Source organism: Sebastes fasciatus, chromosome 24 (assembly GCF_043250625.1).
Source record: "Sebastes fasciatus isolate fSebFas1 chromosome 24, fSebFas1.pri, whole genome shotgun sequence".
In the NCBI taxonomy this organism is placed as follows: Eukaryota; Metazoa; Chordata; class Actinopteri; order Perciformes; family Sebastidae; genus Sebastes; species Sebastes fasciatus.
Genome location: NC_133818.1, coordinates 1,196,103 through 1,221,102, shown reverse-complemented (window position 1 = coordinate 1,221,102; position 25,000 = coordinate 1,196,103). Strand labels below are relative to the sequence as shown.

The window sequence follows — 25,000 nt, the reverse complement described above, 5'->3', positions numbered from 1 at the left end:
CTTTGTGGTCGTGTTGAGTCTCTTTGTGGTCGTGTTAGTCTCTTTGTGGTCGTGTTAGTCTCTTTGTGGTCGTGTTGGTCTCTTTGTGGTCGTGTTGTGTCTCTTTGTGGTCGTGTTAGTCTCTTTGTGAATGTGTTGGTCTCTTTGTGGTCGTGTTGTGTCTCTTTGTGGTCGTGTTGTCTCTTTGTGGTCGTGTTGTGTCTCTTTGTGGTCGTGTTAGTCTCTTTGTGGTCGTGTTAGTCTCTTTGTGGTCGTGTTGGTCTCTTTGTGATCGTGTTAGTCTCTTTGTGGTCGTGTTACGTCTCTTTGTGATCGTGTTAGTCTCTTTGTGGTCGTGTTACGTCTCTTTGTGATCGTGTTAGTCTCTTTGTGGTCGTGTTGGTCTCTTTGTGATCGTGTTAGTCTCTTTGTGGTCGTGTTACGTCTCTTTGTGATCGTGTTACGTCTCTTTGTGGTCGTGTTAGTCTCTTTGTGGTCGCGTTGGTCTCTTTGTGGTCGCGTTAGTCTCTTTGTGGTCGTGTTAGTCTCTTTGTGAATGTGTTGGTCTCTTTGTGATCGTGTTAGTCTCTTTGTGGTCGTGTTACGTCTCTTTGTGATCGTGTTACGTCTCTTTGTGGTCGTGTTAGTCTCTTTGTGGTCGCGTTGGTCTCTTTGTGGTCGCGTTACGTCTCTTTGTGGTCGTGTTGAGTCTTTGTGATCGTGTTACGTCTCTTTGTGGTCGTGTTAGTCTCTTTGTGGTCGTGTTAGTCTCTTTGTGGTCGTGTTGGTCTCTTTGTGGTCGTGTTGTGTCTCTTTGTGGTCGTGTTAGTCTCTTTGTGAATGTGTTGGTCTCTTTGTGGTCGTGTTGTGTCTCTTTGTGGTCGTGTTGTCTCTTTGTGGTCGTGTTGTGTCTCTTTGTGGTCGTGTTAGTCTCTTTGTGGTCGTGTTAGTCTCTTTGTGGTCGTGTTGGTCTCTTTGTGATCGTGTTAGTCTCTTTGTGGTCGTGTTACGTCTCTTTGTGATCGTGTTAGTCTCTTTGTGGTCGTGTTACGTCTCTTTGTGATCGTGTTAGTCTCTTTGTGGTCGTGTTGGTCTCTTTGTGATCGTGTTAGTCTCTTTGTGGTCGTGTTACGTCTCTTTGTGATCGTGTTACGTCTCTTTGTGGTCGTGTTAGTCTCTTTGTGGTCGCGTTGGTCTCTTTGTGGTCGCGTTAGTCTCTTTGTGGTCGTGTTAGTCTCTTTGTGAATGTGTTGGTCTCTTTGTGATCGTGTTAGTCTCTTTGTGGTCGTGTTACGTCTCTTTGTGATCGTGTTACGTCTCTTTGTGGTCGTGTTAGTCTCTTTGTGGTCGCGTTGGTCTCTTTGTGGTCGCGTTACGTCTCTTTGTGGTCGTGTTGAGTCTTTGTGATCGTGTTACGTCTCTTTGTGGTCGTGTTGTGTCTCTTTGTGGCCGTGTTGTGTCTCTTTGTGGTCGTGTTGCGTCTCTTTGTGGTCGTGTTGCGTCTCTTTGTGGTCGTGTTGCGTCTCTTTGTGGTCGTGTTGTGTCTCTTTGTGGTCGTGTTGCGTCTCTTTGTGGTCGTGTTAGTCTCTTTGTGGTCGTGTTAGTCTCTTTGTGGTCGTGTTGTCTCTTTGTGGTCGTGTTGTGTCTCTTTGTGGTCGTGTTAGTCACTTTGTGGTCGTGTTGTGTCTCTTTGTGGTCGTGTTGAGTCTCTTTGTGATCGTGTTGTGTCTCTTTGTGGTCGTGTTGTGTCACTTTGTGGTCGTGTTGAGTCTCTTTGTGATCGTGTTGTGTCTCTGTGATCGTGTTGTGTCTCTGTGATCGTGTTAGTCTCTTTGTGGTCGTGTTGTGTCACTTTGTGGTCGTGTTGTGTCTCTTTGTGGTCGTGTTGAGTCTCTTTGTGATCGTGTTGTGTCTCTTTGTGGTCGTGTTGCGTCTCTTTGTGATCGTGTTGTGTCTCTTTGTGGTCGTGTTGAGTCTCTTTGTGATCGTGTTGTGTCTCTTTGTGGTCGTGTTGTGTCTTTGTGATCGTGTTGTGTCTCTGTGATCGTGTTAGTCTCTTTGTGATCGTGTTGTGTCTCTTTGTGGTCGTGTTGTGTCTCTTTGTGGTCGTGTTGTGTCTCTTTGTGGTCGTGTTAGTCTCTTTGTGATCGTGTTGTGTCTCTTTGTGGTCGTGTTGTGTCTCTTTGTGGTCGTGTTGTGTCTCTTTGTGGTCGTGTTGTGTCTCTGTGATCGTGTTGTGTCTCTTTGTGGTCGTGTTGTGTCTCTTTGTGGTCGTGTTGCGTCTCTTTGTGGTCGTGTTGTGTCTCTTTGTGGTCGTGTTGCGTCTCTTTGTGGTCGTGTTGCGTCTCTTTGTGATCGTGTTGCGTCTCTTTGTGGTCGTGTTGTGTCTCTTTGTGGTCGTGTTAGTCTCTTTGTGGTCGTGTTGTGTCTCTTTGTGGTCGTGTTGTGTCTCTTTCTGGTCGTGTTAGTCTCTTTGTGGTCGTGTTGTGTCTCTTTGTGGTCGTGTTGTGTCTCTTTGTGGTCGTGTTGTGTCTCTTTGTGGTCGTGTTGCGTCTCTTTGTGGTCGTGTTGTGTCTCTTTGTGGTCGTGTTGTGTCTCTTTGTGGTCGTGTTGTGTCTCTTTGTGGTCGTGTTGTGTCTCTTTGTGGTCGTGTTGCGTCTCTTTGTGGTCGTGTTGCGTCTCTTTGTGGTCGTGTTGCGTCACTTTGTGGTCGTGTTGTGTCTCTTTGTGATCGTGTTGTGTCTCTTTGTGGTCGTGTTGTGTCTCTGTGGTCGTGTTGTGTCTCTTTGTGGTCGTGTTGTGTCTCTTTGTGGTCGTGTTAGTCTCTTTGTGGTCGTGTTGTGTCTCTTTGTGGTCGTGTTGTGTCTCTTTGTGGTCGTGTTGTGTCTCTTTGTGGTCGTGTTAGTCTCTTTGTGGTCGTGTTGTGTCTCTTTGTGGTCGTGTTGTGTCTCTTTGTGGTCGTGTTAGTCTCTTTGTGGTCGTGTTGTGTCTCTTTGTGGTCGCGTTAGTCTCTTTGTGGTCGTGTTAGTCTCTTTGTGGTCGTGTTGTGTCTCTTTGTGGTCGCGTTAGTCTCTTTGTGGTCGTGTTAGTCTCTTTGTGGTCGTGTTGTGTCTCTTTGTGGTCGTGTTGTGTCTCTTTGTGGTCGTGTTGTGTCTCTTTGTGGTCGTGTTGTGTCTCTTTGTGGTCGTGTTGTGTCTCTTTGTGGTCGTGTTAGTCTCTTTGTGGTCGTGTTGCGTCTCTTTGTGGTCGTGTTGTGTCTCTTTGTGGTCGTGTTGTGTCTCTTTGTGGTCGTGTTGTGTCTCTTTGTGCTCGTGTTGTGTCTTTGTGGTCGTGTTATTCTCTTTGTGGTCGTGTTGTGTCTCTGTGATCGTGTTGTGTCTCTTTGTGGTCGTGTTGTGTCTCTTTGTGGTCGTGTTGTGTCTCTTTGTGGTCGTGTTGTGTCTCTTTGTGGTCGTGTTAGTCTCTTTGTGGTCGTGTTGTGTCTCTTTGTGGTCGTGTTGTGTCTCTTTGTGGTCGTGTTAGTCTCTTTGTGGTCGTGTTGTGTCTCTTTGTGGTCGTGTTAGTCTCTTTGTGGTCGTGTTGTGTCTCTTTGTGGTCGTGTTGTGTCTCTTTGTGGTCGTGTTAGTCTCTTTGTGGTCGTGTTGTGTCTCTTTGTGGTCGTGTTAGTCTCTTTGTGGTCGTGTTGTGTCTCTTTGTGGTCGTGTTGTGTCTCTTTGTGGTCGTGTTAGTCTCTTTGTGGTCGTGTTGTGTCTCTTTGTGGTCGTGTTAGTCTCTTTGTGGTCGTGTTGTGTCTCTTTGTGGTCGTGTTGTGTCTCTTTGTGCTCGTGTTGTGTCTTTGTGGTCGTGTTATTCTCTTTGTGGTCGTGTTGTGTCTCTTTGTGGTCGTGTTGTGTCTCTTTGTGGTCGTGTTGCGTCTCTTTGTGATCGTGTTGCGTCTCTTTGTGATCGTGTTGTGTCTCTTTGTGGTCGTGTTGTGTCTCTTTGTGGTCGTGTTGTGTCTCTTTGTGGTCGTGTTAGTCTCTTTGTGGTCGTGTTGTGTCTCTTTGTGGTCGTGTTGTGTCTCTTTGTGGTCGTGTTAGTCTCTTTGTGGTCGTGTTGTGTCTCTTTGTGGTCGTGTTGTGTCTCTTTGTGGTCGTGTTGTGTCTCTTTGTGGTCGTGTTGTGTCTCTTTGTGGTCGTGTTAGTCTCTTTGTGGTCGTGTTGTGTCTCTTTGTGGTCGCGTTAGTCTCTTTGTGGTCGTGTTAGTCTCTTTGTGGTCGTGTTGTGTCTCTTTGTGGTCGCGTTAGTCTCTTTGTGGTCGTGTTAGTCTCTTTGTGGTCGTGTTGTGTCTCTTTGTGGTCGTGTTGTGTCTCTTTGTGGTCGTGTTGTGTCTCTTTGTGGTCGTGTTAGTCTCTTTGTGGTCGTGTTGCGTCTCTTTGTGGTCGTGTTGTGTCTCTTTGTGGTCGTGTTGTGTCTCTTTGTGGTCGTGTTGTGTCTCTTTGTGGTCGTGTTGTGTCTCTTTGTGGTCGTGTTATTCTCTTTGTGGTCGTGTTAGTCTCTTTGTGGTCGCGTTGTGTCTCTTTGTGGTCGTGTTGTGTCTCTTTGTGGTCGTGTTGTGTCTCTTTGTGGTCGTGTTGTGTCTCTTTGTGGTCGTGTTGTGTCTCTTTGTGGTCGTGTTATTCTCTTTGTGGTCGTGTTGTGTCTCTGTGATCGTGTTGTGTCTCTTTGTGGTCGTGTTGTGTCTCTTTGTGGTCGTGTTGTGTCTCTTTGTGGTCGTGTTGTGTCTCTTTGTGGTCGTGTTGTGTCTCTTTGTGGTCGTGTTAGTCTCTTTGTGGTCGTGTTGTGTCTCTTTGTGGTCGTGTTGTGTCTCTTTGTGGTCGTGTTAGTCTCTTTGTGGTCGTGTTGTGTCTCTTTCTGGTCGTGTTGTGTCTCTTTGTGGTCGTGTTGTGTCTCTTTGTGGTCGTGTTAGTCTCTTTGTGGTCGTGTTGTGTCTCTTTGTGGTCGTGTTGTGTCTCTTTGTGGTCGTGTTGTGTCTCTTTGTGGTCGTGTTGTGTCTCTTTGTGATCGTGTTAGTCTCTTTGTGGTCGTGTTGTGTCTCTTTGTGGTCGTGTTAGTCTCTTTGTGGTCGTGTTGTGTCTCTTTGTGGTCGTGTTGTGTCTCTTTGTGGTCGTGTTGTGTCTCTTTGTGGTCGTGTTGTGTCTCTTTGTGGTCGTGTTAGTCTCTTTGTGGTCGTGTTGTGTCTCTTTCTGGTCGTGTTAGTCTCTTTGTGGTCGTGTTGTGTCTCTTTGTGGTCGTGTTGTGTCTCTTTGTGGTCGTGTTGTGTCTCTTTGTGGTCGTGTTAGTCTCTTTGTGGTCGTGTTGTGTCTCTTTGTGGTCGTGTTGTGTCTCTTTGTGGTCGTGTTAGTCTCTTTGTGGTCGTGTTAGTCTCTTTGTGGTCGTGTTGTGTCTCTTTGTGGTCGTGTTAGTCTCTTTGTGGTCGTGTTGTGTCTCTTTGTGGTCGTGTTAGTCTCTTTGTGGTCGTGTTGTGTCTCTTTGTGGTCGTGTTAGTCTCTTTGTGGTCGTGTTGTGTCTCTTTGTGGTCGCGTTAGTCTCAGTATCTCTACGTATGCAGATGATACAGTTCTTTACTGTTGACTAATGACTAACGGAGTGAAAGCAGCTCGTTGTGGTTCAGACCCGTTGATCCTGCTCACCTGTAAATATCCTTCAGGTACCAGTCCGGTTTGACCGCCGGCGTTCTGAGCCTGGATCCAGCCGCCGCCCACAGTCTGCAAACACACACACACACACACACACACACACACACAATATGACGGGGTGTGTGTCACGTATACTGGATATATACTGTATATATATATATACATATATATGTATATATATGTGTGTACCTGGTCGAGCACGGTGACGGACTCTCCCTGTCGGACCGACAGCTCGTTGTTTCCTGGTTCAGCCGTGAAGTCGTACAGAACTTCAGCCTGAAACACAACAACACAAACTACAACTAGAAAGTGGTGACGGATACGAGGAGTTCCTCCTCCTCTTCCTCCTCTCCTCCTCTCCTCCTCTCCTCCTCCTCTTCCTCTTCCTCTGTCAGAGAGGAAGGTCTGGTTATCAGTGAGACTACCGACCCGTGAACTTGACTTCCTGTTAGACCAGAACTCTTGTGTCAACAGCTTCAGGCTCCTCTGAACTGTTCTCACCAAACTCCGGCACATGTTTACTCCGTTTAACAGACGAGCTGTAATATCTCCTTTAATGTTATTATATTTAATAATACCTCTATAAGGTATTTATATTTATTAATACCTCTTTGACGTATTAATATTAATATTAATATTAATATTAATATTAATAAACAGTAGAGAAGTGTATGTTTGTAATAATGTTGAATTTTAACATCTCTAATATTTCCTCCAGACTTCTGTAGAAATATGATTAGTTTTATTACTTGGTATTATTACGTAGTATTATGTTTGTTATAGAGTTTCTATAGAGTTTCTGTGTATTATTATTATTATATAATTTGTCTAATAGCTGGATGATATTTAATAATAATACTTCTACATGTTCACAGTAGAGTGTTTTAGTGTTATTTTCCTTCCTTTAATATCTTTCTATAGAAGTTTATATCATTTTAACTTGGACTTGTTGTTATTGTTAAACAGTTTTCTTATTTTAGAAAAACCCCCAAGATGAGTTTTTAATATGTTTAATATTTAGATAATATTTCAGCAGAAAACTTAAAACTTAACTAGAAATACTCAAATAAAACTAGTTTTATTTGAGTATTTCTAGTTTTAACCTCATTTGTTATCTTCATTATATCTTCATATATCTTTATTATATCATATATCTTCATATATCTTCATTATATCTTTATTATATCATATATCTTCATTATATCTTTATTATATCATATATATATATCTTCATATATCTTTATTATATCTTTATTATATCATATCTTCATATATCTTCATATATCTTCATATATCTTTATTATATCATATATCTTCATATATCTTCATTATATCATATATCTTCATTATATTATATATCTTCATATATCTTCATATATCTTTATTATATCATATATCTTCATATATCTTCATATATCTTCATATATCTTTATTATATCATATATCTTCATATATCTTCATATATCTTCATATATCTTTATTATATCATATATCTTTATATATCTTCATATATCTTTATTATATCATATATCTTCATATATCTTCATATATCTTCATATATCTTTATTATATCATATATCTTCATATATCTTCATATATCTTTATTATATCATATATCTTCATATATCTTCATTATATCATATATCTTCATTATATTATATATCTTCATATATCTTTATTATATCATATATCTTCATATATCTTCATATATCTTTATTATATCATATATCTTCATATATCTTCATATATCTTTATTATATCTTTATTATATCATATATCTTCATATATCTTCATATATCTTCATATATCATATATCTTCATTATATTATATATCTTCATTATATCATATATCTTCATTATATCATATATCTTCATTATATCATATATCTTCATATATCTTCATATATCTTCATATATCTTCATTATATCATATATCTTCATTATATCATATATCTTCATTATATCATATATCTTCATATATCTTCATTATATCATATATCTTCATTATATCATATATCTTCATATATCTTCATATATCTTCATTATATCATATATCTTCATATATCTTCATTATATCATATATCTTCATTATATTATATATCTTCATATATCTTCATTATATTATATATCTTCATATATCTTTATTATATCATATATCTTCATATATCTTTATTATATCATATATCTTCATATATCTTCATTATATCATATATCTTCATTATATCATATATCTTCATATATCTTCATTATATTATATATCTTCATATATCTTTATTATATCATATATCTTCATTATATTATATATCTTCATATATCTTTATTATATCATATATCTTCATATATCTTCATTATATCATATATCTTCATTATATTATATATCTTCATATATCTTCATTATATCATATATCTTCATATATCTTTATTATATCATATATCTTCATATATCTTTATTATATCATATATCTTCATATATCTTCATTATATCATATATCTTCATTATATTATATATCTTCATATATCTTCATTATATCATATATCTTCATATATCTTCATTATATCATATATCTTCATATATCTTCATTATATCATATATCTTCATTATATTATATATCTTCATATATCTTCATTATATTATATATCTTCATATATCTTTATTATATCATATATCTTCATTATATTATATATCTTCATATATCTTCATTATATCATATATCTTCATATATCTTCATTATATCATATATCTTCATATATCTTTATTATATCATATATCTTCATTATATTATATATCTTCATATATCTTCATTATATTATATATCTTCATATATCTTCATATATCTTCATATATCTTCATTATATCATATATCTTCATATATCTTCATTATATCATATATCTTCATATATCTTCATTATATCATATATCTTCATATATCTTCATTATATCATATCTTCATTATATTATATATCTTCATATATCTTTATTATATCATATATCTTCATATATCTTCATTATATCATATATCTTCATTATATTATATATCTTCATATATCTTCATTATATTATATATCTTCATATATCTTTATTATATCATATATCTTCATATATCTTCATATATCTTTATTATATCATATATCTTCATATATCTTCATTATATCATATATCTTCATTATATTATATATCTTCATATATCTTCATTATATTATATATCTTCATATATCTTCATTATATCATATATCTTCATTATATTATATATCTTCATATATCTTCATTATATCATATATCTTCATATATCTTTATTATATCATATATCTTCATATATCTTTATTATATCATATATCTTCATTATATTATATATCTTCATATATCTTTATTATATCATATATCTTCATATATCTTCATTATATCATATATCTTCATTATATTATATATCTTCATATATCTTCATTATATCATATATCTTCATATATCTTTATTATATCATATATCTTCATATATCTTTATTATATCATATATCTTCATATATCTTCATTATATCATATATCTTCATTATATTATATATCTTCATATATCTTCATTATATCATATATCTTCATATATCTTCATTATATCATATATCTTCATATATCTTCATTATATCATATATCTTCATTATATTATATATCTTCATATATCTTCATTATATTATATATCTTCATATATCTTCATTATATCATATATCTTCATATATCTTTATTATATCATATATCTTCATTATATTATATATCTTCATATATCTTCATTATATTATATATCTTCATATATCTTCATATATCTTCATATATCTTCATATATCTTCATTATATCATATCTTCATTATATCATATATCTTCATTATATCATATATCTTCATATATCTTCATTATATCATATATCTTCATATATCTTCATTATATCATATCTTCATTATATTATATATCTTCATATATCTTTATTATATCATATATCTTCATATATCTTCATTATATCATATATCTTCATTATATTATATATCTTCATATATCTTCATTATATTATATATCTTCATATATCTTTATTATATCATATATCTTCATATATCTTCATTATATCATATATCTTCATATATCTTTATTATATCATATATCTTCATATATCTTTATTATATCATATATCTTCATATATCTTCATTATATCATATATCTTCATTATATTATATATCTTCATATATCTTCATTATATTATATATCTTCATATATCTTTATTATATCATATATCTTCATATATCTTCATATATCTTTATTATATCATATATCTTCATATATCTTCATTATATCATATATCTTCATTATATTATATATCTTCATATATCTTCATTATATTATATATCTTCATATATCTTCATTATATTATATATCTTCATATATCTTCATTATATTATATATCTTCATATATCTTCATTATATCTTTATTATATCATATATCTTCATATATCTTCATTATATCATATATCTTCATTATATTATATATCTTCATATATCTTCATTATATCATATATCTTCATATATCTTCATTATATTATATATCTTCATATATCTTTATTATATCATATATCTTCATATATCTTCATTATATCATATATCTTCATTATATTATATATCTTCATATATCTTCATTATATCATATATCTTCATTATATTATATATCTTCATATATCTTTATTATATCATATATCTTCATTATATTATATATCTTCATATATCTTTATTATATCATATATCTTCATATATCTTCATTATATCATATATCTTCATATATCTTTATTATATCATATATCTTCATTATATTATATATCTTCATATATCTTTATTATATCATATATCTTCATTATATCATATATCTTCATTATATCATATATCTTCATATATCTTTATTATATCATATATCTTCATTATATTATATATCTTCATATATCTTCATTATATCATATATCTTCATATATCTTTATTATATCTTTATTATATCATATATCTTCATATATCTTCATTATATTATATATCTTCATATATCTTTATTATATCTTTATTATATCATATATCTTCATATATCTTCATATATCATATATCTTTATTATGTCTTTATTATGTTCCCAGCAGACTGCTGTTTAGTTCTTCAGGTTATTCTGTTTATATATTCTGTTAAACCGTTTCTCAACTTTTTATGATATTTTTCTTTCCTGATAAAATGTTTAATGTTCAAACACTTTATCGATATTTAATGTTTCTATTTAATGTTTCTATTTAATGTTTCTATTTAAAGTTTCTATTTAATGTTTATATTTAATGTTTATATTTAATGTTTCTATTTAAAGTTTCTATTTAATGTTTATATTTAATGTTTATATTTAATGTTTATATTTAAAGTTTATATTTAATGTTTATATTGAATGTTTATATTTATTCTGATTGAATCTCCTTTAAACTGAGCAGCTACAGGCTGCTCTAACTGACTGTTCTCTCTGTGAGGTTCTGCAGGTTCTGCAGCAGAGAGCTGCTCGGTTCCGACCAGCTGCAGCAGCAGGTGAGAGGTCAGAGGTCAACAGGTGAGCGTTCTTACCTGTAGCGACATGATGACGTCAGCAGAAGCTTCTTATTCCCTTATTTTATTAAAGTTTCATCCTGACAGAGATGCGACCTGCAGCAACAACTTCTTCTTCTACTGGGTCAAAACAGAAACAACACCCACACCACTTCCGGTGTCCGGTTTCACAATAAAAGCCTCCGGTGCAAGAATAAGTTTTAACATGTTTTTTAATTTAATTTTAAAAACTCATCAAAACCTGAAAACTATTTTATTATTTTAAAACAGTTTTCTGGAACAGAAATAAATAATAAATAATAGATATTAAATAATAAATAATAAATAATAGATATTAAATATTAAATAATAAATAAAATATATTAAATATTAAATAATAAATAAAAGATATTAAATAATAAATAATAAATAATAAATAAAAGAAAACATCTAAAATAGTTTAACTATTTTAAATTAACGGTTTAATAAGGAAGTATTTAAAGTAAATAAAGTAAATGATTAAAGTAACGTGATTACTGAGTAACGAGGCGGCTCTGACGTCACTATTAGCTGTTATTGTTTTCATTTTAATTACAATGTGTGCTCTTATTCTGAAAACACAGTTGACCGTTTCCGGTATTTTACCGTTTTTAGTAGAAAACTTGACAGAACGTGACGTCACACATCCTGAACAGCTGATGGGTTTCGGACTGTTTCCGGTTTCACACAAACATACACTGTAAAAAATAAATACACATTATACTATAAAAACATTTAATACTACACTGTAAAAAATAAATACACATTATACTATAAAAACATTTAATACTACACTGTAAAAAATAAATACACATTATACTATAAAAACATTTAATACTACACTGTAAAAAATAAATACACATACAATAAAAACATTTAATACTACACTGTAAAAAATAAATACACATTATACCATAAAAATATTCAATAATACACTTTATAAAAAATAATACAATACTACACTGTCAAAAATAACAATACTACACTGTAAATGAATAATACAATACTACACTGTAAAAAATACAATACTACACTATAAAACTTTAATACATTACACTGTAAAAACATAAAATACTACACCGTAAAAAACATAATACAACACTGTAGTATTATGCCTTTTTTCAGTGTCGAGTGATATTTTTTACAGTACGGTATATTATAAATGTTGCAGTATAGTGTTGTATAAGTTCTATAAGTATTATGTAGTATTATATAAGCACTATGTAGTATTAAATAAGTACTGTATAGTATTATATAAGTACTAAAAGATAAACTACAGTATAAAAACTACAAACTGAAGTTTATTCAGTAAAACTTTTGTCGTTACTTCACCTGTCCTCCTGCTCTATACCTGTAGTGTAGCTTCACCTGTCCTCCTGCTCTATACCTGTAGTGTAGCTTCACCTGTCCTCCTGCTCTATACCTGTAGTGTAGCTTCCCCTGTCCTCCTGCTCTATACCTGTAGTGTAACTTCACCTGTCCTCCTGCTCTATACCTGTAGTGTAGCTTCACCTGTCCTCCTGCTCTATACCTGTAGTGTAGCTTCACCTGTCCTCCTGCTCTATACCTGTAGTGTAGCTTCACCTGTCCTCCTGCTCTATACCTGTAGTGTTGGTTCACCTGTCCTCCTGCTCTTTACCTGTAGTGTTGGTTCACCTGTCCTCCTGCTCTTTACCTGTAGTGTAGCTTCACCTGTCCTCCTGCTCTATACCTGTAGTGTAGCTTCACCTGTCCTCCTGCTCTATACCTGTAGTGTAGCTTCCCCTGTCCTCCTGCTCTATACCTGTAGTGTAACTTCACCTGTCCTCCTGCTCTATACCTGTAGTGTAGCTTCACCTGTCCTCCTGCTCTATACCTGTAGTGTAGCTTCACCTGTCCTCCTGCTCTATACCTGTAGTGTAGCTTCACCTGTCCTCCTGCTCTATACCTGTAGTGTAACTTCACCTGTCCTACTGCTCTTTACCTGTAGTGTAGGTTCACCTGTCCTCCTGCTCTTTACCTGTAGTGTAGGTTCACCTGTCCTCCTGCTCTATACCTGTAGTGTTGGTTCACCTCTCCTTCTGCTCTTTACCTGTAGTGTAGGTTCACCTGTCCTCCTGCTCTTTACCTGTAGTGTAGGTTCACCTGTCCTCCTGCTCTATACCTGTAGTGTAGGTTCACCTGTCCTCCTGCTCTTTACCTGTAGTGTAGGTTCACCTGTCCTCCTGCTCTTTACCTGTAGTGTAGGTTCACCTGTCATCCTGTTCTATACCTGTAGTGTAGGTTTACCTGTCCTACTGCTCTTTACCTGTAGTGTAGGTTCACCTGTCCTACTGCTCTATACCTGTAGTGTAGGTTCACCTGTCCTACTGCTCTATACCTGTAGTGTAGGTTCACCTGTCCTCCTGCTCTTTACCTGTAGTGTAGGTTCACCTGTCGTCCTGCTCTTTACCTGTAGTGTAGGTTCACCTGTCCTCCTGCTCTTTACCTGTAGTGTAGCTTCACCTGTCCTCCTGCTCTATACCTGTAGTGTTGGTTCACCTGTCCTCCTGCTCTTTACCTGTAGTGTAGGTTCACCTGTCCTCCTGCTCTATACCTGTAGTGTTGGTTCATCTGTCCTCCTGCTCTATACCTGTAGTGCAGCTTCACCTGTCCTCCTGCTCTATACCTGTAGTGTAGCTTCACCTGTCCTCCTGCTCTATACCTGTAGTGTAGCTTCACCTATCCTCCTGCTCTATACCTGTAGTGTAGCTTCACCTGTCCTCCTGCTCTTTACCTGTAGTGTAGGTTCACCTGTCCTCCTGCTCTATACCTGTAGTGTTGGTTCACCTGTCCTCCTGCTCTTTACCTGTAGTGTTGGTTCACCTGTCCTCCTGCTCTTTACCTGTAGTGTTGGTTCACCTGTCCTCCTGTTCTTTACCTGTAGTGTAGCTTCACCTGTCCTTCTGCTCTTTACCTGTAGTGTAGGTTCACCTGTCCTCCTGCTCTTTACCTGTAGTGTAGCTTCACCTGTCCTTCTGCTCTTTACCTGTAGTGTAGGTTCACCTGTCCTCCTGCTCTTTACCTGTAGTGTAGCTTCACCTGTCCTCCTGCTCTATACCTATAGTGTAGCTTCACCTGTCCTCCTGCTCTTTACCTGTAGTGTAGCTTCACCTGTCCTCCTGCTCTTTACCTGTAGTGTAGCTTCACCTGTCCTCCTGCTCTTTACCTGTAGTGTAGGTTCACCTGTCCTCCTGCTCTATACCTGTAGTGTTGGTTCACCTGTCCTCCTGCTCTATACCTGTAGTGCAGCTTCACCTGTCCTCCTGCTCTATACCTGTAGTGTTGGTTCATCTATCCTCCTGCTCTATACCTGTAGTGTAGCTTCACCTGTCCTCCTGCTCTATACCTGTAGTGTAGCTTCACCTGTCCTCCTGCTCTTTACCTGTAGTGTAGGTTCACCTGTCCTCCTGCTCTATACCTGTAGTGTTGGTTCACCTGTCCTCCTGCTCTTTACCTGTAGTGTTGGTTCACCTGTCCTCCTGCTCTTTACCTGTAGTGTAGCTTCACCTGTCCTTCTGCTCTTTACCTGTAGTGTAGGTTCACCTGTCCTCCTGCTCTTTACCTGTAGTGTAGCTTCACCTGTCCTTCTGCTCTTTACCTGTAGTGTAGCTTCACCTGTCCTCCTGCTCTATACCTATAGTGTAGCTTCACCTGTCCTCCTGCTCTATACCTGTAGTGTAGCTTCACCTGTCCTCCTGCTCTTTACCTGTAGTGTAGGTTCACCTGTCCTCCTGCTCTTTACCTGTAGTGTAGCTTCACCTGTCCTCCTGCTCTTTACCTGTAGTGTAGCTTCACCTGTCCTCCTGCTCTATACCTGTAGTTTTCCCAATAATCAATCAATAATCAATCGTTTCCAGTTTGTCTCCATTTATTGGTTTAATTCACGTTAAAGAGCTTCAGGTCATTTTCATCTCAACGTTTCAGTTACATTTTATTTTGACGGGGTCTGTAGTTAGAGGAGCAGTTTCCTGTCAAACAGCTGATACAAATAATGTGTTACCATGGTTACCTGGTCAATCAATCAAACTCTTCAGAAGTGATCAATTATTCATGTTTCTGTACATCATAAATCATCAGTTAAATCGTTTAATGATCAATCAATCAATCAATCAATCAATCAATCATTACATATAAATATTGATATTTGAAAGCTGTTCAGTATTAATTCATCGATCAGATGATCAGTTAACTGAATGTATTGATCAGGTGACTGAATGTATTGATCAGTTAACTGAATGTATTGATCAGGTGACTGAATGTATTGATCAGGTGATGATCAGGTGACTGAATGTATTGATCAGGTGACTGAATGTATTGATCAGGTGACTGAATGTATTGATCAGTTAACTGAATGTATTGATCAGGTGATGATCAGGTGACTGAATGTATTGATCAGGTGACTGAATGTATTGATCAGGTGACTGAATGTATTGATCAGTTAACTGAATGTATTGATCAGGTGACTGAATGTATTGATCAGGTGATCAGATGATTAGAGAAGCTGCTGTTGTTACGTGTTCCAGCCGGCGGTGGCGGCGGCGGCGAGCAGCAGCACACTTCAGTGGACGCACCACCACATGACTGCCGCCGAGGCCAGCAGACCAATCACAGAGCTCGCGGAGGAGGAGGGGGCGGAGTTACACAGGTCCGAGTTGCAGCACTTGAAGGTGAAACTGGAAACCTGAAAATGATCGATAGTTATTGATCAGTGATCAGCTGGAACCACATCAAACGTTTGCAATGTTCAGAACCACTTTTCTGAGTCCAGGACCACCTGAGTCCTGGACCACCTGAGACCAGGACCACCTGAGACCAGGACCACCTAAGTCCAGGACCACCTGAGTCCTGGACCACCTGAGTCCAGAACCACCTGAGACCAGGACCACCTGAGTCCAGAACCACCTGAGGTGAGTCAAACACACCTGTGTTCTCTTTGCTCACTGCTGTGGTTGTACTGGTTTGTAACAATAAAATACAGTAGAGAAGAATACAGTGGAATACAGTAGAGTAGAATAGAGTAGAGTAGAGTAGAGTAGAGTTAAGTAGAGTAGAATAGAGTAGAGTAGAATACAGTAGAGTAGAATACAGTGGAATACAGTAGAGAAGAATAGAGTAGAGTAGAGTTCAGTAGAGTAGAATACAGTAGAGTAGAATAGAGTAGAGTAGAGTTCAGTAGAGTAGAATACAGTAGAGTAGAATACAGTAGAGTAGAATAGAGTAGAGTAGAGTTCAGTAGAGTAGAATACAGTAGAGTAGAATACAGTAGAGTAGAATAGAGTAGAGTAGAGTTCAGTAGAGTAGAATACAGTAGAGTAGAATAGAGTAGAGTAGAGTTCAGTAGAGTAGAATACAGTAGAGTAGAATAGAGTAGAGTAGAGTTCAGTAGAGTAGAATACAGTAGAGTAAAATAGAGTAGAGTAGAATACAGTAGTAGAGTAGAGTAGTTGTTACCTGGGGGAACATCTGGGCCAATCGGCCGTACTCACAGTCTGAATACTTCAGACACTGACGGAACGTCATTCCACCTGCAGAACAAACAGGAGAACAATAGAAACATTAGAACCTCAGTAGAACCTCAGTAGAACCTCAGTAGAAGAGTTGGTTCTGATCTACTGGACTGATCTGGTTCCTTCAGGATCATCAGGACATGAAACAGCTTTCAGGAGTGTTTGTATTCTCTGTGGCGGTGGTGGCCGACAGGTGCCAGGTATACAGGTGTAGAGGTACAGGTACAGGTGTACAGGTATATAGGTGTACAGGTATACAGGTGTGTACAGGTATACAGGTGTCCAGGTGTCCAGGTGTACAGGTGTCTAGGTGTAGAGGTACAGGCGTACAGGTATACAGGTGTGTACAGGTATACAGCTGTCTAGGTGTACAGGTGTACAAGTGTATAGGTGTACAGGTATACAGGTGTCTAGGTGTACAGGTGTACAAGTGTCCAGGTATACAGGTGTACAGGTGTCCAGGTATACAGGTATACAGGTGTCTAGGTGTACAGGTGTACAGGTGTTCAGGTATACAGGTATACAGATGTACAGGTGTCCAGGTATACAGGTATACAGGTGTCTAGGTGTACAGGTGTACAAGTGTCTAGGTCTGCAGATATACAGGTGTAGAGGTGTACAGGTGTCAAGGCGTACAGGAGTACAGGTGTAGAGTTACCTCTCTCGTTGAGTGTGAGACAGGCGTCGTCGTAGCTACACTCTCGTTGTTTGGAGCAGCTGGAGGTGTAGTCCTTACAGCTGTAACACCGGATGGCGGAACCTGAAACACACAACAAGGTGTTACAACTTTATAATAACATCCAAATAATGTTTATAGACGTTTAACAAACCAGTTATTAAACATTAACAAAGTGTTATAAACATTTATCTACGTAATGTTTATAGACGTTTAACAAACCAGTTATTAACCATTAACAAAGTGTAATTAACAAATATCTATGTAACGTTTATAGACGTTTAACAAACCAGTTATTAACCATTGACAAAGTGTTATAAACATTTATCTATGTAATGTTTATAGACGTTTAACAAATCAGTTATTAAACATTGACAAAGTGTTATAAATATCTATCTATGTAATGTTATAGACTTTTAACAAACCAGTTATTAACCAATAACAAAGTGTTATAAATATCTATCTATGTAACGTTTATAGATGTTTAAAAAACAAGTTATTAACCATTAACAAAATGTTATAAATATCATCTATGTAATGTTTATAGACGTTTAACAAACCAGTTATTAACCATTAACAAAGTGTTATAAATATCTATCCATGTAATGTTATAGATGTTTAACAAACCAGTTATTAACCATTAACAAAGTGTTATAAATATCTATCTATGTAATGTTATAGACTTTTAACAAACCAGTTATTAACCAATAACAAAGTGTTATAAATATCTATCTATGTAACGTTTATAGATGTTTAAAAAACAAGTTATTAACCATTAACAAAATGTTATAAATATCATCTATGTAATGTTTATAGACGTTTAACAAACCAGTTATTAACCATTAACAAAATGTTATAAATATCCATCTATGTAATGTTTATAGACGTTTAACAAACCAGTTATTAAAGATTAACAAAGTGTTATAAACATTCATCTATGTAACGTTTATAGACGTTTAACAAACCAGTTATTAACTAACCATTAACAAAGTGTTATAAATATCCATCTATATAATGTTATAGACGTTTAACAAACCAGTTATTAACCATTAACAAAGTGTTATAAATATCCATCTATGTAATGTTTATAGACGTTTAACAAACCAGTTATTAACCAATAACAAAGTGTTATAAATATCTATCTATGTAACGTTTATAGACGTTTCACAAACCAGTTATTAACCATTAACAAAGTGTTATGAATATCCATCTATGTAACGTTTATAGACGTTTCACAAACCAGTTATTAACCATTAACAAAGTGTTATAAATATCCATCTATATAATGTTATAGACGTTTAACAAACCAGTTATTAACCATTAACAAAGTGTTATAAATATCCATCTATGTAATGTTTATAGACGTTTAACAAACCAGTTATTAACCAATAACAAAGTGTTATAAATATCTATCTATATAATGTTATAGACGTTTAACAAACCAGTTATTAACCATTAACAAAGTGTTATAAATATCTATCTATGTAATGTTTATAGATGTTTAACAAACCAGTTATTAACCATTAACAAAATGTTATAAATATCATCTATGTAATGTTTATAGACGTTTAACAAACCAGTTATGAACATTAACAAAATGTTATAAATATCCATCTATCTAATGTTTATAGACGTTTAACAAACCAGTTATTAACCATTAACAAAATGTTATAAATATCCATCTATCTAATGTTTATAGACGTTTAACAAACCAGTTATTAACCATTAACAAAGTGTTATAAATATCTATCTATATAATGTTATAGACGTTTAAGAAACCAGTTATTAACCATTAACAAAGTGTTATAAATATCTATCTATGTAATGTTTATAGATGTTTAACAAACCAGTTATTAACCATTAACAAAGTGTTATAAATATCTATGTAATGTTATAAATGTTTAACAAACCAGTTATTAACCAATAACAAAGTGTTATAAATATCTATCTATGTAATGTTTATAGATGTTTAACAAACCAGTTATTAACCATTAACAAAATGTTATAAATATCATCTATGTAATGTTATAGACGTTTAACAAACCAGTTATTAACCATTAACAAAGTGTTATAAATATCTATCTATGTAATGTTTATAGATGTTTCACAAACCAGTTATTAACCATTAACAAAGTGTTATAAATATCCATCTATATAATGTTATAGACGTTTAACAAACCAGTTATTAACCATTAACAAAGTGTTATAAATATCCATCTATGTAATGTTTATAGACGTTTAACAAACCAGTTATTAACCAATAACAAAGTGTTATAAATATCTATCTATGTAATGTTTATAGATGTTTAACAAACCAGTTATTAACCATTAACAAAATGTTATAAATATCATCTATGTAATGTTTATAGACGTTTAACAAACCAGTTATGAACATTAACAAAATGTTATAAATATCCATCTATCTAATGTTTATAGACGTTTAACAAACCAGTTATTAACCATTAACAAAATGTTATAAATATCCATCTATCTAATGTTTATAGACGTTTAACAAACCAGTTATTAACCATTAACAAAGTGTTATAAATATCTATCTATATAATGTTATAGACGTTTAACAAACCAGTTATTAACCATTAACAAAGTGTTATAAATATCTATCTATGTAATGTTTATAGATGTTTAACAAACCAGTTATTAACCATTAACAAAGTGTTATAAATATCTATGTAATGTTATAAATGTTTAACAAACCAGTTATTAACCAATAACAAAGTGTTATAAATATCTATCTATGTAATGTTTATAGATGTTTAACAAACCAGTTATTAACCATTAACAAAATGTTATAAATATCATCTATGTAATGTTATAGACGTTTAACAAACCAGTTATTAACCATTAACAAAGTGTTATAAATATCTATCTATGTAATGTTATAAACGTTTAACAAACCAGTTATTAACCAATAACAAAGTGTTATAAATATCTATGTAATGTTTATAGATGTTTAACAAACCAGTTATTAACCATTAACAAAATGTTATAAATATCATCGATGTAATGTTTATAGACGTTTAACAAACCAGTTATGAACCATTAACAAAATGTTATAAATATCCATCTATCTAATGTTTATAGACGTTTAACAAACCAGTTATTAACCATTAACAAAATGTTATAAATATCCATCTATGTAATGTTTATAGACGTTTAACAAACCAGTTATTAACCATTAACAATGTGTTATGAATATCCATCTATGTAATGTTTATAGATGTTTAACAAACCAGTTATTAACCATTAACAAAGTGTTATGAATATCCATCTATGTAATGTTTATAGACGTTTAACAAACCAGTTATTAAACATTAACAAAGTGTTATGAATATCCATCTATGTAATGTTTATAGACGTTTAACAAACCAGTTATTAACCATTAACAAAGTGTTATAAATATCTATCTATGTAATGTTATAGACGTTTAACAAACCAGTTATTAACCATTAACAAAGTGTTATAAATATCTATCTATGTAATGTTTATAGACGTTTAACAAACCAGTTATTAACCATTAACAAAGTGTTATAAATATCCATCTATGTAATGTTATAGACATTTAACAAACCAGTTATTAACCATTAACAAAGTGTTATAAATATCTATCTATGTAATGTTATAGATGTTTAACAAACCAGTTATTAAACATTAACAAAATGTTATAAATATCTACCTATGTAATGTTTATAGACGTTTAACAAACCAGTTATTAACCATTAACAAAGTGTTATAAATATCTATCTATGTAATGTTATAGATGTTTAACAAACCAGTTATTAACCATTAACATTGTGTTATAAATATCTATATGTAATGTTATAGATGTTTAACAAACCAGTTATTAACCATTAACAAAGTGTTATAAATATCTACGTAATGTTGATAGACGTTTAACAAACCAGTTATTAAACATTAACAAAATGTTATAAATATCTATCTATGTAATGTTGATAGACGTTTAACAAACCAGTTATTAAACATTAACAAAATGTTATAAATATCATCCATGCAATATTTATAGATGTTTAACAAACCAGTTATTAACCATTAACAAAGTGTTGAGCTAGATAAATGTTTTACAAACTATTTCTTAAAGGTTTACAAATCTCTTAATCATTTACAAATATATATATATACATATGTGAACATGTATAATATAATTTAGTAAATATTACCAATTATCATTTCATTGTTAACAGTAAAATAACTATTAACCAACTATTAATTAACTACCAATTTACCATTTGTTGATGATGGTTATTATATATATTATAAGTGTTACCGACAAACATTTACACAGTAATGCTGAATATATATACATATATATATATACGTTTTGTGCTCAGAAAACAACCAATGACTTTTCAAATCAAAGCTCAAGAATCAAGAATAGTTTAAAAATTCATATTTTTCTGTATCAGAATCAACGTGACTAAAACCAGTTTCAGAGCTAAATACCAGTTTAAAGTGGTGAGAATAAAACGTACCCAGTCCGATTAGAGTTAATAATACCAGTTTAAACCAGTTTAAAGGGATGAGAATGCAACGTACCCATTCCGATTAGAGTTAATAATACCAGTTTAAACCAGTTTAAAGGGATGAGAATGCAACGTACCCATTCCGATTAGAGTTAATAATACCAGTTTAAACCAGTTTAAAGGGATGAGAATGCAACGTACCCATTCCGATTAGAGTTAATAATACCAGTTTAAACCAGTTTAAAGTGGTGAGAATGAAACGTACCCAGTCCGATTAGAGCGGAGCAGATCAGCAGACAGATCATTATCGGGGAGTGCTTCATTTTCACTTCAGCTCAGCTCACAGCTCTCGAACTCTGAATCACAATGTGGAGACAAAAACACTCAACAAACGTTTCACTGACAAACTAAATATAAAATAAGTGGGCTGAGTACTGTGAGTACTGTTGTACAGTTGTACTACTCACCCAGCAGCAGCAGCAGCAGCAGTAGTAATACTGCAGTACTTTTGATGTTGTTGTTGTTGTTGTCTCTGAGAGCAGAGACCAGTGGGGACTCTCACTTTGACTGACAGCTGACTGGAGCTGAGAGGCCACGCCCACTGGGAGGAGCTTCAAGCTACACACTGCAAAAAATGATTATTTTCTATTTTTACTCTAATTATAATATTATTATAATATATATAATATATATATACATTCAGTGAGGTTAGTGTCAGGAGATCCTGCGCCGTGTTGTGGTTGTTTATCATTTTATTCTACGTCTCTCTGGAGTCCTTTTACGTCTCTATGTTGTAGTGTTTATCTCAGTGTAGAAGAAGAAACGTGTGGTTACCGTGGTGATGTGATGATGGTGATGATGATGATGATGATGATGATGATGATGATGATGATGGTGATGGTGATGTTGATGATGATGGCGGTGGATGACCGCTCTGTGAGACTCTGCAGTGTTTCAGTGTTTCAGCGTCGGTGTCCTGGATCGACCCCGAAACAAAGAGAACTCAGAGACAAACAATCAGCTTCAGTGTAGACGGACACAAAGAGACAAAGAGACAAAGAGACACAGAGACAAAGACACAAGGAGGTCAGAGGAGGTCAGAGGAGGACGAACAGAGAGCGTGTTCACGGCGCCGACACAGCGGCCGCATTCAGACGCCATCATCACACCACACTCATTATACATTCATCTAACTCAGTCCACTTCCACTGATAGAACTACAGACCATAATAATCATTAAATATATATCATAATGCTCATTATACATTCATCTAACTCAGTCCACTTCCACTGATAGAACTACAGACCATAATAATCATTAAATATATATCATGTTTTGTGAATGTAGTCTGGTTGGATCAGAGCTCCATCAACACTCAACATGACGTCATCATCTAGAGACGCAGTTTAGATGTGATGTCATCGCTGAGTGATGTCACGGCTCTACCGGCTGCTGATTGGTCCACAGACGGCAGCAGGTGAGTGATGTCACGGCTCTGTGCCGGCTGCTGATTGGTCCACAGACGGCAGCAGGTGAGTGATGTCACGGCTCTGTGCCGGCTGCTGATTGGTCCACAGACGGCAGCAGGTGAGTGATGTCACGGCTCTGTGCCGGCTGCTGATTGGTCCACAGACGGCAGCAGGTGAGTGATGTCACGGCTCTGTGCCGGCTGCTGATTGGTCCACAGACGGCAGCAGGTGAGCGAGCGCTGACAGGTGAAACCTTCATTCATTATTCAGCTGCTTCACTTTGTGTCTCTAACAGGAAACACGTTGGTTCAGAAACTACTGAAGAGAAGACTGAAGGACTGCTTCTGTTTCTACTGAGTTTCTATTTCTACTGTGTTTCTATTGGAATCTACTGAAGACTGGAGACTGAAGGTCAGCTACTGGTTCTACTGACTGCTTCTGTTAATTCTGTTATTGAGTGTCCTGATGTTGTCTTTGTGTCTTCAGATCGTCCTGATGGATCTGGACTCTATCGGTAAACTCTGCTCTCTACTGTCTTCTACTGTCACATTCTATTATATACATATAGATATACATACATATATATGTATATATAAATGTATCTTTATATATATGTATATATAAACTGGAAAAACAAAGTTCTGAAACTTGTGTTTGGTGGATTATTTCTCTGTTGTTCCAATGCTAATGGTCATTGTATTTTACATGGTTGGAAAGCCTGTTTATTTACCTTCACAATGATGTCCAACTTGTAAGGATCATGTATTTGTGGGATGAGCAGCACAGCTGATGATGTGGGGAGCGCCCAAGAACAATGTTCCAAAATGCTCTGCCAATGGTAAACAGTGTATTCTCATAAGGCTACCAGGAAGCCTGCAATGACTGCCCTTCACCGTCAGGCCCGTTGGCGCTGGTGTCTCCAACACAGACAATGGAACCTGAACATGTGGGGGAATGTCATGTTCAGTGATGAGTCCAGGTTCTGTCTGCCAAAGTTGGATGGCAGGGTCAAAGCATGGAGACGACGTGGAGAACGCTATGCTGATTGTTGAACCGATGGAGTAACAGCTTCTGGTGGGGGCAGTGTCATGGTGTGGGGGGGGGGGGGGCATCTCCCTCACTGGTAAAACAAGGCTTGTCATCATTGAAGGCCATCTCAATGCAGGGAGATATCAGGATGAGATATCAACGCCCCCCCCCCCACAGAGTCAGGGTTATCACAGACTACCTCCACAATGTGGGAGGAGAGAGAATGGAACGGCCTGCCAAGAGTCCAGACCTCAACCCAATTCAACACTTGTAGGATCAGCTTGGGCGTGCTGTACGTGTTAGAGTGACCAACACAACCACGCTGGCTGACCTGCAACCACTCCTGGTTGAGGAATGGAACGCCATCCCACAGCAACGTGTGACCAGGTTGGTGACCAGCATGAGGAGGAGGTGCCAGGCTGTTGTGGCTGCGTATGGATCTTCCACCGCTACTGAGGCTCCTGACGGTGGATTCAATCAATCAATATGTCTTGTTTGTTCCTTGTTACTGATAGAGAGTTCAATCATCCACCA

The 25,000-nt window shown here is 35.3% G+C and overlaps 3 protein-coding genes and 1 long non-coding RNA gene across 7 annotated transcripts in view; 2 read left to right on the top strand and 2 right to left on the bottom strand.

The window, feature by feature from the left end:
• LOC141763078 (sorting nexin-9-like) overlaps positions 1 to 11,423 on the bottom strand; it is a 34,011-nt gene extending 22,588 nt beyond the window's left edge. Inside the window, exons 1-3 of the mRNA XM_074627356.1 lie at positions 11,265 to 11,423; positions 5,846 to 5,932; positions 5,651 to 5,725 (exon numbers count right to left, since the gene is read on the bottom strand). Coding sequence (XP_074483457.1) covers positions 5,651 to 5,725; positions 5,846 to 5,932; positions 11,265 to 11,276 — 174 coding nt within the window. The 5' untranslated portion in view covers positions 11,277 to 11,423. The remainder of the gene's footprint in view (positions 1 to 5,650; positions 5,726 to 5,845; positions 5,933 to 11,264) is intronic.
• The window catches only part of LOC141762963 (BCL-6 corepressor-like), a 114,453-nt gene that overhangs the window by 43,897 nt on the left and 45,556 nt on the right, over positions 1 to 25,000 (top strand). The gene's annotated exons all lie outside the window — the stretch shown is intronic.
• On the bottom strand, positions 15,136 to 22,545 carry LOC141762997 (CD59B glycoprotein-like). The gene is made up of 5 exons (XM_074627235.1): positions 22,435 to 22,545; positions 22,233 to 22,323; positions 17,451 to 17,552; positions 16,737 to 16,810; positions 15,136 to 15,966 (listed from the first exon to the last, which is right to left on the bottom strand). Exons 2-5 carry the CDS (start codon positions 22,288 to 22,290, stop codon positions 15,844 to 15,846), a joined length of 357 nt encoding a protein of 118 aa, XP_074483336.1. The 5' UTR covers positions 22,291 to 22,323; positions 22,435 to 22,545; the 3' UTR covers positions 15,136 to 15,843.
• The window catches only part of LOC141763001 (uncharacterized), a 3,720-nt gene continuing 1,570 nt past the window's right edge, over positions 22,851 to 25,000 (top strand). Inside the window, exons 1-3 of one of the 2 annotated variants that reach the window (XR_012592957.1) lie at positions 22,851 to 23,445; positions 23,733 to 23,848; positions 23,924 to 23,951. This is a non-coding gene — a long non-coding RNA (uncharacterized LOC141763001). Of the gene's footprint in view, positions 23,849 to 23,923; positions 23,952 to 25,000 lie in introns of both variants that reach the window. The other variant, XR_012592956.1, reaches the window with a different exon arrangement.

What these genes read in the sequence shown, in the direction of transcription:
- LOC141762997 (XM_074627235.1), bottom strand. Translation starts at nt 22,290, where the DNA reads ATGAAGCACTCCCCGATAATGATCTGTCTGCTGATCTGCTCCGCTCTA. An exon ending in CTCCGCTCTAATCGGACTGG is followed by an intron (nt 17,553 to 22,232) that starts GTACGTTTCATT and finishes TGTGTGTTTCAG; the next exon opens with GTTCCGCCATCCGGTGTTAC. An exon ending in TGGCCCAGATGTTCCCCCAG is followed by an intron (nt 15,967 to 16,736) that starts GTAACAACTACT and finishes GATCATTTTCAG; the next exon opens with GTTTCCAGTTTCACCTTCAA.